Below are 16,162 nucleotides of genomic sequence, written 5' to 3' on the forward strand. Positions count from 1 at the left end.
ATAAGGATGTATCTTACACAGGAGGCACATGCGTTTTTCTTCCTCCTTATTCAACATGGCCTTGGCTTTAAAAGCTGGCCTAGCAGTGCTTGGAGTGAGATGTGTTGCCTAAAATAAAAGTAACCTTTTTTAGTTGTATAGTATAGTGTAAATAGTTTTTTTTCTGTGTCTAATTCTTGTTTTCTTCCTACTTTTTTCAGGAGGTAACAGTTAATTTCAACTACCTTCACATAGCAGTGCTTCAGTAACAGACTTGGAAGGAAAGTGAGGTGTCACTAGAAAGAGGGTGTTTTTCTTGTACTTTAATAGATGTTAGAGTATTTACCATACAGTTTGTATATACATGTAAGGAATGGATTAGGGAGGGGTGTTTAAGTTATCAATAAATAAGAAACCTGTGCCTAAGAGACCAGCACAGTTTAGAAATGTGGAATATTTTCTTACTGCTTTGGCATTTTATAAACTATAATAATGGGGATTATGTTAATTAAAGCACAGGCACATTAATGTGTAAGCCAACATGGGATGCCTTCTTTAAAAGACAACTACTTTGAGAAATCTAAACACTGGGATGAGTAGAAGCTATTATGATAAATGACTGAATAAAAATGAGCTGGGTAATTTCTTTCTGCCTGATGAAAGGCAGTGATACATGAAATGAAAGAAAAGGACATAAAAAGTTACGGGAATGATGAGGCTAGTGAGTTGACATTGCATTTCTTTTAGATTTATCAATGACCATAAAAATGTTTATTTAAAGAATATATCTAAAAGATAACTGCAGTTTTTTATATTTTGTACTATTGAATTTGGAAACAAATGTCGAAATTTCAGTTATGTTACTTGCCACTTTGATGTTCTCTTACTTGTCATGCAGAAATATCAACTAGTTTCATCCTTTGATTTATAGTAAGTCAACCAGTTTCATTATATTGGTATAGCTTAATGTATTAAACCTAAGAATCAAGGTAAAAATTCCCCTAATTGTTTGTTAATATTTCCCTTAAAGTGCTGTACTATAACAGAGCTTTTCTTTTTGTATTTATTTCTTTTCTGGTGAACTTTTTTATATATATATAAATCTTTGGATTATATAAACTAACTTATGCTTCTGGGTGAGTCTGCTAATTAAAATGTAAATGTAACATTAATCAGTGTTTCATTTTAAGAAGCTTTATGATTATATTAAAGAAAATAAAGTATTTTTGGCAGTTAGTTATAAAGCTGTGAGGCTATTTGAAACTCCTTAGATTATTTTAATGAAGTTTTATTTTCATTTTTAATTTTAATTTTCCTAACTTTTTATTTTTATGACTTGGTAAAAATTGAGCCCATTGTTCTCCCAGGTAAACTATTCTTATGAAGATTAAAGAGTGACTTCATCGCAACTTTACCTTTTTAGGGTTTCTAGTTGAGAAAATATAAGGTTCATAGAATTGTCAATTCCCAGTTGTTACTTCTCCTACATTTCTTGAGGTTGATTATCTAATAGACCATCAATTAAAAGCACTGTATAGAAAATGACATGTATTTTAGTTTCATTCCACAAGTGAATGCACTGCCTTAGATGAACATTTCATTATTATTAAATGGAATGAATTTTAAGCATAAAAATGGTGGTTACTTTGTACATAGGTCCAAACTGAGTTTTGTTTCTGTTTCGTTTTGTAACAACTGTATTATCTCCATATTTTAATTATGTTCTTTAATGGAAGTCGTGCTTTAGTAATTAATGTACCCTTGGTTATATTCTCAGAGGCCATTTTTACTGAATGTCAGAACAGCTCATAAAAAGTGAAAATTCAGTCACACTTCTTATTTGTTGTTGTATAAAGTTAAAACAGTACCTCAAACATTTTTTTAATTAAAAAACTCTTAAATTTTAATCAGATAAGATTATGTGTGTAGGCATGTAAAATTATGAATTAATGTAAAACTTTGATTAACTTGATGCTCAAAACAAAGTTTTCAGGGATGTTTATTGATTTATTTACTTTTTGGCCGTACCACATGGCATGCAGAACCTTAGTTTCCGGACCAGGGATTTGAACCCGTGCCCCCTGCAATAGAAGCAGCCAGAGTCTTAACCACTAGACCACCAGGGAAGTTCCCTTGCTGCTGCTGCTGCTGCTGCTAAGTCCCTTAAGGGATCTTTAATTGAAGACATTAGATGTTAAGGAAAAATATTTACTTAAAAATAATAATTTAATAAGTAATTAAGCTATTGTGTATTCTCCATTTAGTCTTAAGAAACTTGACGGTTGAGAATTAGATTCAGGCCTGTAAGATCAACACTTGAAAAATCACTTTTGTTTTTTTTTCCCCCTATGTACCAAGTCAGGAACGTACACTGGTTCGTATTGGCAGTTCAAAAATACAAGTGAAAGTATTTGTTTCTCAGTGTTCCTATTAACTCATTTAGTTAACTGTAGTTCCACCTTCCTTGAGCATTCCAGTTAGTCTAGGTTTTACTGTATGTTGATATTATATCTGGCTCATTTTATTTAGCAAACAGTCACTTACTGCATTTTCCTTTTCACTTTTTAGACTATGGTGTTTTATATTTGAAACATAATTTTACTGAGGGGAAAAGTGGAAATGTGGTACAGAGCCCAGTTATATAGTGGCTCTAAAGGTACATAACTGAGTTTCCATTTTTGTTACAAGCTATCCATTCCTCCCTAACTTACATCTGTTCCTTTCTTGTGCCCTTTGGTTTAACATTGTTCTCCTCCCCAATTTTCCTCTTCTCCTGGCTGTAAACTCATGGCAGGGTCTGCTTGGTGAGCTCATTCTCTTACAACAGCAAATTCAAGAGCATGAAGAGGAAGCACGCAGAGCTGCTGGCCAGTATAGCGCGAGCTATGCCCAACAGAAGCGCAAGGTGATGGATGGTTTAAGGGGGCTACTGATGTGCTTACACTAATCAGCCATTTCTACCAATATCATGTCACCTTAATCCATTCATGGACTACAGTTACGAGAAATTAGTTTTGATAAGATAAAAATATGAAAGATAATACAGATATGCAACTTGCTAGAGTATGCAAACAAACCCAAAATATTAAACATAGTAATTTATTTTCTGAAAATTAGATGATCTGTGAGGGTTCATGGACTTGTACTTAGATAATTGTGAATTGCAGTTTACTTGGCCCAGTTATTGAATCACCCTAAATCTGTGGCCAACTTGTCTATTCTCTTAAGTTTTCACTTCTAAAATGAAAAGGGTTACTGTGAATGACCATGTTAAATTTAAAGAATGAAATGGTTTTGTTTTAGTTAAAATGATTCAGCAGAGAATTCTTGTTTCCTACAAAAGAAAACTATTTTGACCTAACTTTTGGACAGTTATTCTTAAATACTTTGAATAACTTGTAATAAAACTTTTGACATTTATTAACAGTCAGCACAGATTTTCACCTTGTCCACTGAAAAATTGAACATTGGAAATTTGATATAATTCTGGTCACTAAAGGACAGATCCTAATAAAACTCAGTGTAACACTGTACAAGTATTTGCTTATAGGTGTCACCAAAAAATCCTTGAAAATAATGCTTTTGGCTTTAGATGATCCTATAGTGTAGATCCCCAGGTTAATGTCCTAAAGAGACTAGAGTCAAATGAAGTGTTTAAAATGATTTTAAAAATTTTATTGTAAGATCTTGACATCGGCTAGTTACATATATTAGAAAAGTTGTACAGTTAGGTATAAATCTTAGGAAAAATGATCCAGTCATATAATTAGCTTCCTGTGCATTCTGATATTGAAATCAGCCAATATTACAGGTAATTAGTGAAATGATCCTGCTGGCTAACCCTGTCGCATTTGGTGGTGGTTAGTACTTGAGAGTTCTAATCGTAGTTTATTTTTTCAGTGTCGCTTCCTGGCTTTTCTCAATTCCATGGCTGTGAAATCAACTGCTATATGTCATTTAGCTTTCAGTAAATGAATAATATAGGTGGAAATAGAAAACAAATTATTTTCCTGCTTGTGTTAAATCATAGGAGGACTTAGTATAAATGGTGTTTAGCATTCTCTATTCTCATGCTGTTCGGAGTACCACTTACATATACTAACAAGTTGGATGCTCAGGCTAAGCATCTGTCCTTAGCTTCATTATAAACAAGAGGGAAAGGAACTGTTATGTTTTGGTATGTTAGTTAGAAATATGAATATAGCTCTTGTTTTCAAGACCAGTAGATCTTGTTTTTTTCTTAATGGTAAAATAATTTACAGTGAGCCCCATAGATCTGCTATTTTAAGATTCTAAGATACAGTTTAAGATTATTAATATCCTGTTGAATCTGACAGTTTAAATGAAAGCAATAGTGAATACTGTTTATTTTTATGCTGCCAAGGGCCTTTTTTCAGACCTGGAGTTATCCTTCCTCTTCCTAATATTTATTGGATTATCCATGTATAACCCTTTTATTCCTCACTCTCCATATTTGTGAAAGAGCTACTGACAGGGCTGTACCTCTGTCTATTTTGTTTATTAAGATGTGCTTAGAAGGGCATAGAACAGGGCTTGTTCCTGCCCACTTACCTTGTGTGAAAGTAAATGAGACGAAAAACAATTTGTGCACCTCTATAATAGTATCATTCTTTTACTGTCCTTAAAGATGATTTCCTTACTGTATCTTCCCTCCATTCCCCTTATAGTTAATACACTGGTGACTTAAGCCTTACATTGTCATAATGACCAAAGTGCTAATATGATGAGGCTTTTATCTTTCCAGGCATTTGAGGTTTACTTGAGGTACAAAACCACAGCTACTTTTTGTCATTTTTTGATGATTCTTTCCTACTACCTTTTGAAAATATTAGTAGGCCTTCTTTTTTTTTTTTTTTTTTTAATGCTTTCTGGGTTTTTTTTTTTTTTTTAATACTGCACAGCATGTGAGATCTTAGCTCCCTGACCAGGGATCAAACCCGCACCCTCTCCAAGGATCTTAACCACTGGACCTCCAGGGAAGTCCCTATTTTTCTCTTATTGGTAGCAGCTAGTAGATTTTCCCTGTATTATTCAAGCAGAGGAGCTCATGCAGAGGTAGTAGATTAAAACTGCCATTGGTAGTTTTGCCTCCTGTAAATGTGTATGTACACATACATAGAAATTTTTGCAAGTCTTATACATTTCTGTATTTCAGAATGGCTACAATTGCTTAGTAGGAAGAAATACTTAAAATTTAAAAATCAGGCTTGCTTTTGTTAGGAGCTAGTAAAGGTTTTTCTCTTTCAGCTTTAGCTTGTTTCTGCAGAGTGTTCCACTCTTTGTCCATCAGTTTTACAGCCCTGGAATTGTAGGAAAGCTCTGGTTTCAAGACTATTGATACCCATTTCTGTCAGGGTGAGTTTTGAACTAATTTCATAATGAAAACTAAATATATTAAACAACAAGACAAGGACTTACTGTAAGTAGCTGAATTTTACTAGTAAAGTGCATCAAAATAAAATATATCCCAGGTTGCTAGTTAAGACCTCAGATAAATGATAGACTAACAATAGCATGTATTATTCTCTTAAAATACGTTAAAGTGTCTTATCACTAATCTTTAAGATTTATTTTGTGAACCTAAAGGTTTTAATCTTGTTTCCTATAAAATCCTAGATTTAATTCTTGACTCTTATCATCAACCTGTCTTTTATATAATATAGTATTAATCTTTTAATTTAACGTTAAGCAGATAGGAATGGTATTGGTGAAACTATGCATGAGTTATTCCTAACAGTCACACCAGAAGGGCACATGATAAATTTAAATACTTAAAAAATACAAATTTATAAAAATCCTAAGTCATTGTTGCTAAATACTAATATTAGCATAAAAATTGTGTTTGTAATATTCTAATAACCTTATATCATTTTAACTCTTTATGTATCTGTTTTATTTTACCACATTGTCAAGGTTAGTCCTTTATAGTCCTTGGCTTGTGCAAACATTCTGTTTTATGTAATTATATTGCTTTTTAAATTATTGCCGCAGTTGTAGAGATATATTGGATTTTCTGCTGTAACTTAGATTATATTGCATGATATCATTAAATATTCACATCCTATACTAATACTGTTTATACATTTCATACTACTTTAACTTCAGTTGGATGAATATTTAATGGAACAGAGTAAATCAGAGTAACTTTCCAGATGAATTGGGAATATAATCTACATAACAAAATTTTTATGATCACATTGGTGTGTGATATCATGTGTATGATCACATTATGAGTGTGATATCATGCCATATCATAATATGGAATTTATTTCTTCATTGGCCTTCAGGATTTTGTTCCTTGGGTTGTGGGCTCCTCAACACGCTTGTTTTCTCACATTTTAGGAGATGATTAATAATTCTTGTCCATTTTACACAAACACAGTCAAATGAAAAATGCTTCCGTCCGGAAGCTGCTGCTTGCTCTACAGGAGTGGGAAGCAGTAATACAAAGTTTGTTTTATGTTGCATTTTTCTAATTCACAAAATAAAATTTGAAATTTTTAGACAAAGGCTTTTTAGGAAAAAGCAGTTATGGATTATGTACCTATTATTTCTAGCAAGTATTGTCATTTTTATTTAAAAGAAGTTTGGGGGGGAATTTTGAGAAAGCATTTGGAAATAGGAATTAAAATCTCAAAAGTAACATTTTATTGCATGGATAAGAGTTATTAATGTCCACTTCAATAAGCAAATCATTTAGAATATTTTCATATGTATTTGCTACCGTGAGGTCTTGGCTGCTTAAGTAGCCAGTGAAATCAGGATGAATAAAGATTTACATGAGTTTTAACTTGATTTTTGTCTCCTGTGGAATAAAATCATGTTTAAAAATTTTGAGTACAGAAATTAGATAATTATTTTCAGATTGAGAATGGCAGCTTCGGCATCTCCCTAAGGAGTCAAAGCAGTTGTGTGGGTTTGTCCTAAGTGACATCATTTAACTGCAATTGGTTATTGTGTTTTATATTTAGAATTGTGATTACTTTACAGCCTGGTGTAGAATAAAGTTCTTTATTTTGGATATCTTATCTTAGAACTATTAGCATTAGTAATAATTAGGAGTCATTTCCCCAATACCTGTGGATTTTATCCTACTTTTGTTTTATTTTCAAATCAGTTTTGTTTGCTTTACTCAACTTCATTGCCTCTGATGCATTCGCTTTATTATGGGTTAGAAGATCTTGCAGTGAAACTAAATTTAAAAACAAGCATCTGGCTCCACTTAAAGCTCTGAAAATGCACTTGTTCTTTGCACATATTAAACACTTTCCTACTTATGGAATAGAAATGGATAAGTGTTTTCTTAAAAGATACACTATGACCAATGAATTTTTTCAGTAGCTGTACATTATAACGCATCTGACTTCGAAAACATTTTTGTAAGGATTTCAGTGCTTTATTTCTCAGGCATCCAAGTCCCTGTGCTTGAGTACAAAACAACCTGTCAAGAACATAGTAAATGTATGTGTTGATCTCTTATTTTTCTAACAAGCCAGTCATAAGAAATGACTACAATGGCAATAGGAAGATGATCTCTTTTTAAGGTTTTCATTTATATAAACTTTTCAAGAGCTGTTTTTGTTGATGAATAAGGTTACTTTCTTAAATAAGCATTTGATTTAAAATTTCCTTTGATTAAATATCCGTATAAAGTCTATAGTTTTTACTCTTAAAAATGGTTTCTTTAAAAAGTTAACTTACTGTATATTCTATATAAACCTAATTCTACTCAAATAAAAAAAAATTATTTTAAATATTTAGGTGTCAGACAAAGAGAAAATTGACCAGCTTCAAGAAGAGCTTCTGCATACTCAGGTAATACTAATGTAATTCTTAGTCATGTAAAAAGAACCAAAGAGTTTGTCTTGTACTCTAAATTTGGTGATGTGGAAATTTATCTGAGCAGAGTTTGTAGTGATTTAATGATAGAACCTTATTACTATCATCAATAGATGTCCCCACAAATGAAAAAGCTAATTGAGAAATAAGGAATAATGAAGGAACTTGATAAGCTTAATTAACTCATTTATGTGTAAAACCTATTGTTGAGTGAATCTTATGCTTTTAATTTTAGAGGAAGACTATGGCAGAAAAGACAGGGGAAAGTGACTTGTCCTTGTATAAACCTGTGCTTGCCTTTTTACACTGATTGGCTAATTCGAGTAACAGTTAAAAGAAATTGAAGTGGAGTTCTATCACAGTTCTCTAATGTCCAAAGCCAATCAGATAATAATCTTTCTAAAGGTATTAATATTTCTGACACTACTTTAAAGAGTTATTCTCTTACAGTTGACGATACAATTATTATTTTAAAGAATTGTTCTGTGCAATGTAATCGAGTAGGGAACATTCTCGTGAAAAATTGCCACATTATCCACTCTATCATTAATTATTCTCTATAGATACAATGATACGTGGTAATTAAGTTTAAATTAAAAAGACTCATCGGGTCTCTTTTTAGGGAAAAGTACAACAAAGCAATTTAAATAAAATTAGGAACCAGTGTATGTTGTCTCAGGTTTTCTTTATATCTATGTATTGATTCTTATACTCAACAGTATGTTAGAATCAAGTGTGCTCTGAGCAGCCCTAACGTTGTTATGATTACAGTCTGCAGCTAGAAATTAAGAATCCCTGGCCTCAGAATGTGATCTCTGGAGCATTAGCATCAGTGATACTCTTTGGGAACTTGTTGGAAATGCAGAATATTGGTCCCATCCCAAATGCACTGAATCAGAAACTCTGGATATGGAACTGAGCAGTCTTTGTTCTTTTTTTTTTTTTTTTTTAATTTATTTATTTATTTATTTTTTCAGTGGGTTTTGTCATACATTGACACGAACCAGCAATAGATTTACACGTATTCCCTTTGTTCTTAAAAACCCTCAAGTGATGCTGCTGAGTTCTTAAGTTTGAGAATTACTGGCCTAGAACTTTGCAGGATGGCCCAGTAGCACATCTCTGCAGGAAGCCTGCAGACTGACATATACTAAAGAGTGTTTCCAGCTCCAGAAAATGTAGACCCCATAATTGATGCTGTATTTACCAAGTGAACCAGTAGAAATCCTACCACTGTTGTATATACCTGTTGATATCAATCCTTCCATTTGTTGGAAGCTGGTAGGCATTGTTGAAAGTACTTTATGGAGAATTCATGATCTAATAATGGCATTATGTATATTAATAGTGTCCAGTTGAAATAAAATGCAAGCCATGTGTACTTTAAAATTTTTGCATTAAAATAAGGGTAAAAAGAAATAGGTAGAATTTTCATGTTAATAATATATTTAACAAAGTAGATCTAAAATAGTTATATATCTAGTTAGTATAAAAATATTAATGTGGTATTTATGTATTTTATAGAAATCTGATGTATGTTTTATTCTTAACACACACTTTAGTGCAGACTAGCCACATTTCAAGTGCTCAGTATCCATATGTGGCCGGTGGCTGCCATCTGTATTAGACAGCATAGGTCTAATTCTTAGATAACTGCCAGAAGTTTGTTGTATGTACTGTTACTGAATATAAATGAACAAGTTCTGTGAAAATATGTTTATAATATAAACTAGCCTATAGTTCTACCTGTCTCATACTATATAATTTCTTAAATTTATCTTAAATTGGACATTCTCTGAGGATAAAGCCATGATCTCTTGTTATTTACTTTGTGCTTGGAAGATTGTAACAGCCTAACATATTTTCCAAGAAATATTTTCCATCTCCTTCTTTGCATTAACAAAAGACATGTTACTGTAAAATTGGACAAAAACATCCAGTTGGTGGGATGGGGAGGGAGGTTGTGGAGGGTGGGGATGTGTGTATACCCATGACTGATTCATGTTGATGAATGGCAGGAACCAACACAATATTATAAAGTAATTGTCCTCCACTTGAAAATAAAATTTTAAAAAATCTAGTTGGTTATAAGAAAGAGTAATTCTTAAAAATTTTCTGAACATGATTAATGTTTATAGAAGAAATAATTGTGTATAAACAGAGAAGACCAGTTAGAAAAGGATCACATTTATTGGAGAACAGTGTGTAGCCAAGCATCTAATTTGACAAAAAAGCCTGTATAAATGTTTTAGTCTTTTAAATTGTTCTTATGTCAGTATTTTAAAAATTAATGTGTAATCTCTGACCATAGAAACTTACCAAAACTTAGAAGAGTTTGAGCCCTCAACTCAGACCTATATTCAAAACTTTGTGACCTTGGATAAGCTCCTAAGCATCTCTAACCTCTGATTCCTAACCTGTATAACCTTTGCCTTACGTGAAGCCTTAAAGAAGCTAATACAGGTGAAGCACTAAGTAAAGGGCCTGTCATGTAACTCATGGTCAGGTACTGTTAGCTATTTTTATTTTATACCATTTTAATAAAATAATATAGAGGCATAAGGAAAATTTGAATTTTTGTCAAATGTGCCTTAACTGAAGATTTAAAATTTTGATGCAGGAAATAGTGCTTCATAGAGATACTTAAGAGCTTGCCTTTTAAACTCCTTTTATTTTTAGTATTTTTATTAATTTCTTCAACATAAACAGCAAAGAATTTTCCAATAAGATGCCAATTATAACAGAAAACTATGAAGTTCATTGTTTGAGATAATATTCATCATTATTTTGTTCAACATTTTCATAGTTGACTTTTAAATGAAATAATTCATTTTAAGTACTTCAGGATCAAGGAATATTTTAATTTATACTTAATGTTATTTTTTAACTGATGGTTTCTTAAAAAGTTACTTGTATTACTGTGTTGCAGTTAAAGTACCAGAGAATCTTGGAACGGCTAGAAAAGGAGAACAAAGAATTGAGAAAATTAGTATTACAGAAAGATGACAAAGGCATCCATCATAGAAAGCTTAAGGTATTTTAAGTGTGTCTTAACTTATTATCTCTCAAAACTCTGCCACTTCACATTGTGTATTCATCAATATCCGTTTTTAAGGAACTGCAAAGGGTTCTATCGTCCTTTTCTTTCTAATCTTGTGTCCTTAGGGAAAAGGGAGGTCTCCTCGTTTTGTTAAGACTTCGTAAATTATAGTCTCCAAGCATTTGTTTTTTTACTAGATCCATTAATTCTTCATGCTTGTGAATCAATGAATCAATTTATTTTTTTCTGAAATGTTGAAACTTCCCCAGTGGCTCAAATGGTAAAGAATCTGCCTGCAATGCAGGAGACCTGGGTTCAATCCCTGGGTGGGGAAGATCCCCTGGAGAAGGGAATGGCAACCCACTCCAGTATTCTTGCCTGGAGAACTCCATGGAGAGAGGAGCCTGGCAGGCTACTGTCCGTGGGGTCGCAAAGAACTGGACAGGACTGAGTGACCAACACTTTACTCCTAGGTTTGCTTCATTTCTGCAGCTGTAAAATCAGTAAGTTAATAGAAAATTACATATGTCCTATCTTTATTACCTTACTTGTAAATGCCACTGAATCAAGAGGCCACTTTCTTCAGTTTTACAATAGTTAACATTTTCTTCTGGAAGGTTCCTTGGGCATTTTAAAGAATTTTTGAAAAAACATGCTGGTATTGTTATCGGCATATTGATAATTACCATTATCAGTAAATTCAATATTATTATTACCCACTAAACCAACCTGTATGTGCTACATTAAATTGAAATAATTCTTTTTTTAACTTAAATGTCATATAAGTAAACAGAATGTATATGTAGAAAAACTGCAATAAATCATGACACATGCATTTTGTGGCCACGGTCCAGAGATATACAGTTCTGGTTTAACCAACATGTATTAGTAGTTCTGACTCCAAATTGCAACTGCATAATACTAGCATGACTTTATTTATAAGCCAGTATGTGGCAGTTGGAAAAGTCACATCCAAATGTTGATAAATATGGAGAATTTACCTGAGAAATTGTATTTTCTCTCATTAAGTGAAATAGTAATGAAGATTTGAAAAGTTTGTTGTTTAGGTCAAAGGGATAATAGTTGCTTTCCTTTTAATTTTAGGTGTCTTTTAAAAGAGATGAAAGGAACTTCAGGCCCTCATTTTGTTCCTACTTTGGTATTAAAACTTACCTTTAATTATTAAATGCCTGGCCTATTTATATGTTCAGTCATTCCTGAAATACTTGAAGCTTGTTATTTTCCAGGAAACATGTTTGACCCTGGTTTTACTGAGAGAACAGTACAGGATGTCTGCTCCTGGTGCTCTCACGTTTTAGTCTGCCCAGTTATCAGTATACACTACTCCTCCTTACTGATTTAACAGGAATTTTGGTGATTCTTTCTCTACTTTACCCTTTCTCCAGTCTCTGTCTCCCTCTCTGACACATACACCAAACATTCCTTTCAGTTGGTACCTGGCTTATTGGGCCTTTTTAGTGTTAATGGTCTTTCTTTGTTGGGCACTTAATATTAGCTCATCAGTATTTTTTTTTTAATATTTATTTATTTGTCTGCCCTGGGTCCTTAGTTTTAGCATGTGGGGTCCTTAGTTTCTCTTAAGTTGCAGCATGAAGGATATTTAGTTGTAGTGTGCAAATTCTTAGTTGTGGGCATGTGGGACTTAGTTCCCTGCTCAGCGATCGAACCGGGGCACCTAGCATTGGGAGCTGGAGTCTTAGCCACTGGACCACCAGGGAAGTCCCTAGGTCTTCAATATTAAACAATAACCTCCCTCTTTTACTGTTTAATTGGAAGATTAGAAAATCCTGAATTAACATACTGTGTTAAATCAGTGTCTTTTGAAATAGATTGGATAAGAAAGTATGGAATTTTATTCTGTACTGTTTTACATTTACTCAGAATACAATTATGAGAACTCCTTGAATTTATCAGCTTTTTTATCCTGACACATCTGTGGGTTTTTAAAAATGTTTTCTGTATTTTATAATATTGATTTTTGAATTTTATAGAAATCTTTGATTGATATGTATTCTGAAGTTCTTGATGTTCTGTCTGATTATGATGCCAGTTATAATACACAAGATCATCTGCCAAGGGTAAGTGAAAAATTAGTACACAGTGAAATTGCCCATTAGCAAAAAAGCATGTTAGTTTTTTAAAAAGTTATGTGTGTGTATACATAGGCAAAGACACAAAATTTTCTCTCTAATATTCATGTGTTCTAGGTGATGTCTCAAGCATTGAATGTTGTTTAACTATTTTGGTCCATTAGTTTACTTATATTTATGCATAATGAAGGCAGGCTTTCAGATATTTGGCATTATATGTTCATGATGTCCATGATATTAAAATTCCTGAATGGTAGATAAAATTAGGTATATAGGAGAAATATAACCTCACAGAATTGAAAATGTCTTTGTAAAGAGTAAATTAGCTGTGGAAGAGATTTATGCAATATTAATGTTAATCTGGTTTTAACTAGTGGTTTAAATTAGTAATAAAAATGTGGCTATAAATAATGGACCCAATTAATGTTTTGCTGTTTATTTTCAGTACACATCCATGTATAAACTATCATTTTTTTTGTGGATATTTTAAAATCATTTAACTGGACAGTTTCTAAAGACTGATTCTCAGCAGCATTCCAAGTGTATTTAAGTTCGTATCAAAAAATATGAATATGTGGTATTTATTTTGTGGTAAGGTTGTTGTGGTTGGAGACCAAAGTGCTGGAAAAACGAGTGTGTTGGAAATGATTGCTCAGGCACGAATATTTCCCCGAGGGTCTGGGGAGATGATGACACGTTCTCCAGTGAAGGTGAGAAACAGGCTCTCTGGGCCAGTAGACTTACTGTGGTGATCATTTTCTAATGTATTTAAATGTTGAGTCACTATTTTGTACACCAAAACTAACATAATATTGTTTGTTACCTGTACTTCGGTTAAAAGAAAAAGATAGGCCAAACGAAGTTCTTCAGGGAAGTAATCACTTTAACAAAGTTTGTCCATAGTGTTGAAATGAAGAATTCTGACCAAAAAAATAACTGATATGTAGCATTTGAAATTATTCCTAGTGTAGGAATTAGTAGAAGTCACCCCTCAGACAAGAACAAAGATCAGGAGTTTGGGGCTTGCCTGTGGGATGTTAACAAAGCAGCCGCTGGATATGCAAGTTTGGAGGGCGATCTGTACTAGAGACAGAAATGGAGGAGTCATAATCAAACATCTAAAAGTGGTAGTTAACTCCCTAATGGCTAAGATTGCCTACGGAGTGAATGGAGATGGAGAAGACCTACAACCTCTGACACATTTAACTCTCAATAAGTAGAGGTGAAAGAAATGAATTGTTACCTAACTTTACCATTGATGTGAAATGCAAAATTTCCTTTTAGTTTTTCAAGTTTTGTTTGAGATTGATGGTTTTGTACTTGGTACTCTTTATAACATTGACTGGGAAATGGAACCATGTAAGTACTGTGGGAATTAATAGAAATTGTAAATACAGTCTTCTCAATTTTCTGTTAATTTCAGGTGACTCTCAGTGAAGGCCCTCATCATGTGGCCTTATTTAAAGATAGTTCTCGGGAGTTTGATCTTACTAAAGAGGAAGATGTAAGTAGATTTCATATGAGGTTTGTATGTGTAATTTTTTATAATCTGTGTAAACATAAAAGACAACTAAATGGTATATTTAACTGACAATTTTCTTAGGATTTTGTTGTTTTCCCATTGATAGCTTGCAGCATTAAGACATGAAATAGAACTCCGAATGCGGAAAAATGTGAAAGAAGGCTGTACTGTCAGTCCAGAGGTAAGTGCTGCAGTTCATGTCAGCCGTGTTCTATGGAGATCCAGTGTTTTATGATTTGAAATCATAGAGCATTGATATTTAGATTGAAGTAATTCAAAGATATCTTTTTTTTAATATTCCAAAGAATGTATCATTTTGTGGAAAAGTTTTATGAAATAATTACTCCCATAACTTTTTTCTGAACCACATATCTAAATGAATGAGATAAAGAATTTTCAGGATATGTGTCAACAAAAAAATTCCTAACAAGCTGCCTCTCAAAGTTTTTTGGCTTTTGGGTTTTTTTTTTCCCTGAACAGACCATATCCTTAAATGTAAAAGGTCCTGGACTACAGAGGATGGTGCTTGTTGACCTACCAGGTGTGATTAATGTAAGTGTATACAAAGCATGTATCTTATCTTATTCTGTTGTGGCAGACATTTATAATGACCTTTAAAACCTTTTTCTTCAAGACTGTGACATCAGGCATGGCTCCCGACACAAAGGAAACTATTTTCAGTATCAGCAAAGCTTACATGCAGAACCCTAATGCCATCATACTATGTATTCAAGGTAAATCTTATTGAAAGATTTTAATTGCACTAATATTCTTCCTTATTTAGCAATCAAGGTTTGTTTTACATATGTGTTCCATAAACACGGGCTTCCCTGGTGGCTCAGATGGTAAAGTGTCTACCTGCAATGTGGAAGACCCAGGTTTGATCCCTGAGTCGGGAAGATTCCCTGGAGAAGGAAATGGCAACCCACTCCAGTTCTCTTGCCTGGAAAATCCTGTGGATGGAGGAGCCTGGTAGGCTACAATCCATGGGGTCACAAAGAGTCGGATGCAACTGAGTGACTTCACTTTACATAAACATATAAAATAGATGTTTTATTTTGTCCTGTTGTTCATTTTATTAGTAAGTAGAATTGAAGTTGGTAATATGCTTGATGAATTTCACTGTGTAGGCATCATAGAAATTCTTATTGGCTAGAATTTCTTTTCACAACTAAGATAAAATATTAAGGAAACATGATCTTACTATAGTGTAGACACAAGATGACACAGTTGTAGCTTCTTGAAGTTTTAAAAACCCACTCTGTAACCATTACTATGTCATTTTTCAATGTATTTTCAGATGGATCTGTGGATGCTGAACGCAGCATTGTTACAGACTTGGTCAGTCAAATGGACCCTCATGGAAGAAGGACGATTTTCGTCTTGACCAAAGTAGACCTGGCAGAGAAGAACGTGACCAGCCCCAGCAGGGTGAGGGCAGGCTCTTTAAGCAAAGCGTTAATTCCGACAGAAACTGACGGGGGACATCTCCTGGTGAAGTACAAGTAGTAATGGGGTTTTTCTTGGTTTTCATTAAAAAAAAGCAAAGTATTGTAAAGTTATAGTAAATGATGTAAGTGCAGAATTGAGATTTAAGTTTAATTCTACAGTTATAACTATAGTTTGATTCAAATTCTTAAAACTAATGTT

The 16,162-nt window shown here is 33.2% G+C and overlaps 1 protein-coding gene across 5 annotated transcripts in view; it reads left to right on the plus strand.

Moving 5' to 3' along the window:
• The window catches only part of OPA1 (OPA1 mitochondrial dynamin like GTPase), an 82,329-nt gene that overhangs the window by 15,238 nt on the left and 50,929 nt on the right, over window positions 1-16,162 (plus strand). For 3 of the 5 annotated variants that reach the window (XR_006335264.1, XM_043874183.1, XM_043874184.1), the window contains 10 exons: window positions 2,774-2,884; window positions 7,762-7,815; window positions 10,769-10,873; window positions 12,892-12,978; window positions 13,587-13,700; window positions 14,414-14,494; window positions 14,619-14,693; window positions 14,993-15,064; window positions 15,147-15,246; window positions 15,813-15,943. Coding sequence is in view for 4 of the 5 variants with exons in the window: in XM_043874183.1 (XP_043730118.1) it covers window positions 2,774-2,884; window positions 7,762-7,815; window positions 10,769-10,873; window positions 12,892-12,978; window positions 13,587-13,700; window positions 14,414-14,494; window positions 14,619-14,693; window positions 14,993-15,064; window positions 15,147-15,246; window positions 15,813-15,943 (930 nt within the window). In the remaining variant the exon portion in view is untranslated. The remainder of the gene's footprint in view (window positions 1-2,773; window positions 2,885-7,761; window positions 7,816-10,768; window positions 10,874-12,891; window positions 12,979-13,586; window positions 13,701-14,413; window positions 14,495-14,618; window positions 14,694-14,992; window positions 15,065-15,146; window positions 15,247-15,812; window positions 15,944-16,162) is intronic. The other 2 variants (XM_043874185.1, XM_043874186.1) reach the window with 1 other exon arrangement.

The sequence above is a fragment of the Cervus elaphus genome, chromosome 19 (assembly GCF_910594005.1).
Source record: "Cervus elaphus chromosome 19, mCerEla1.1, whole genome shotgun sequence".
Taxonomy (NCBI): Eukaryota; Metazoa; Chordata; class Mammalia; order Artiodactyla; family Cervidae; genus Cervus; species Cervus elaphus.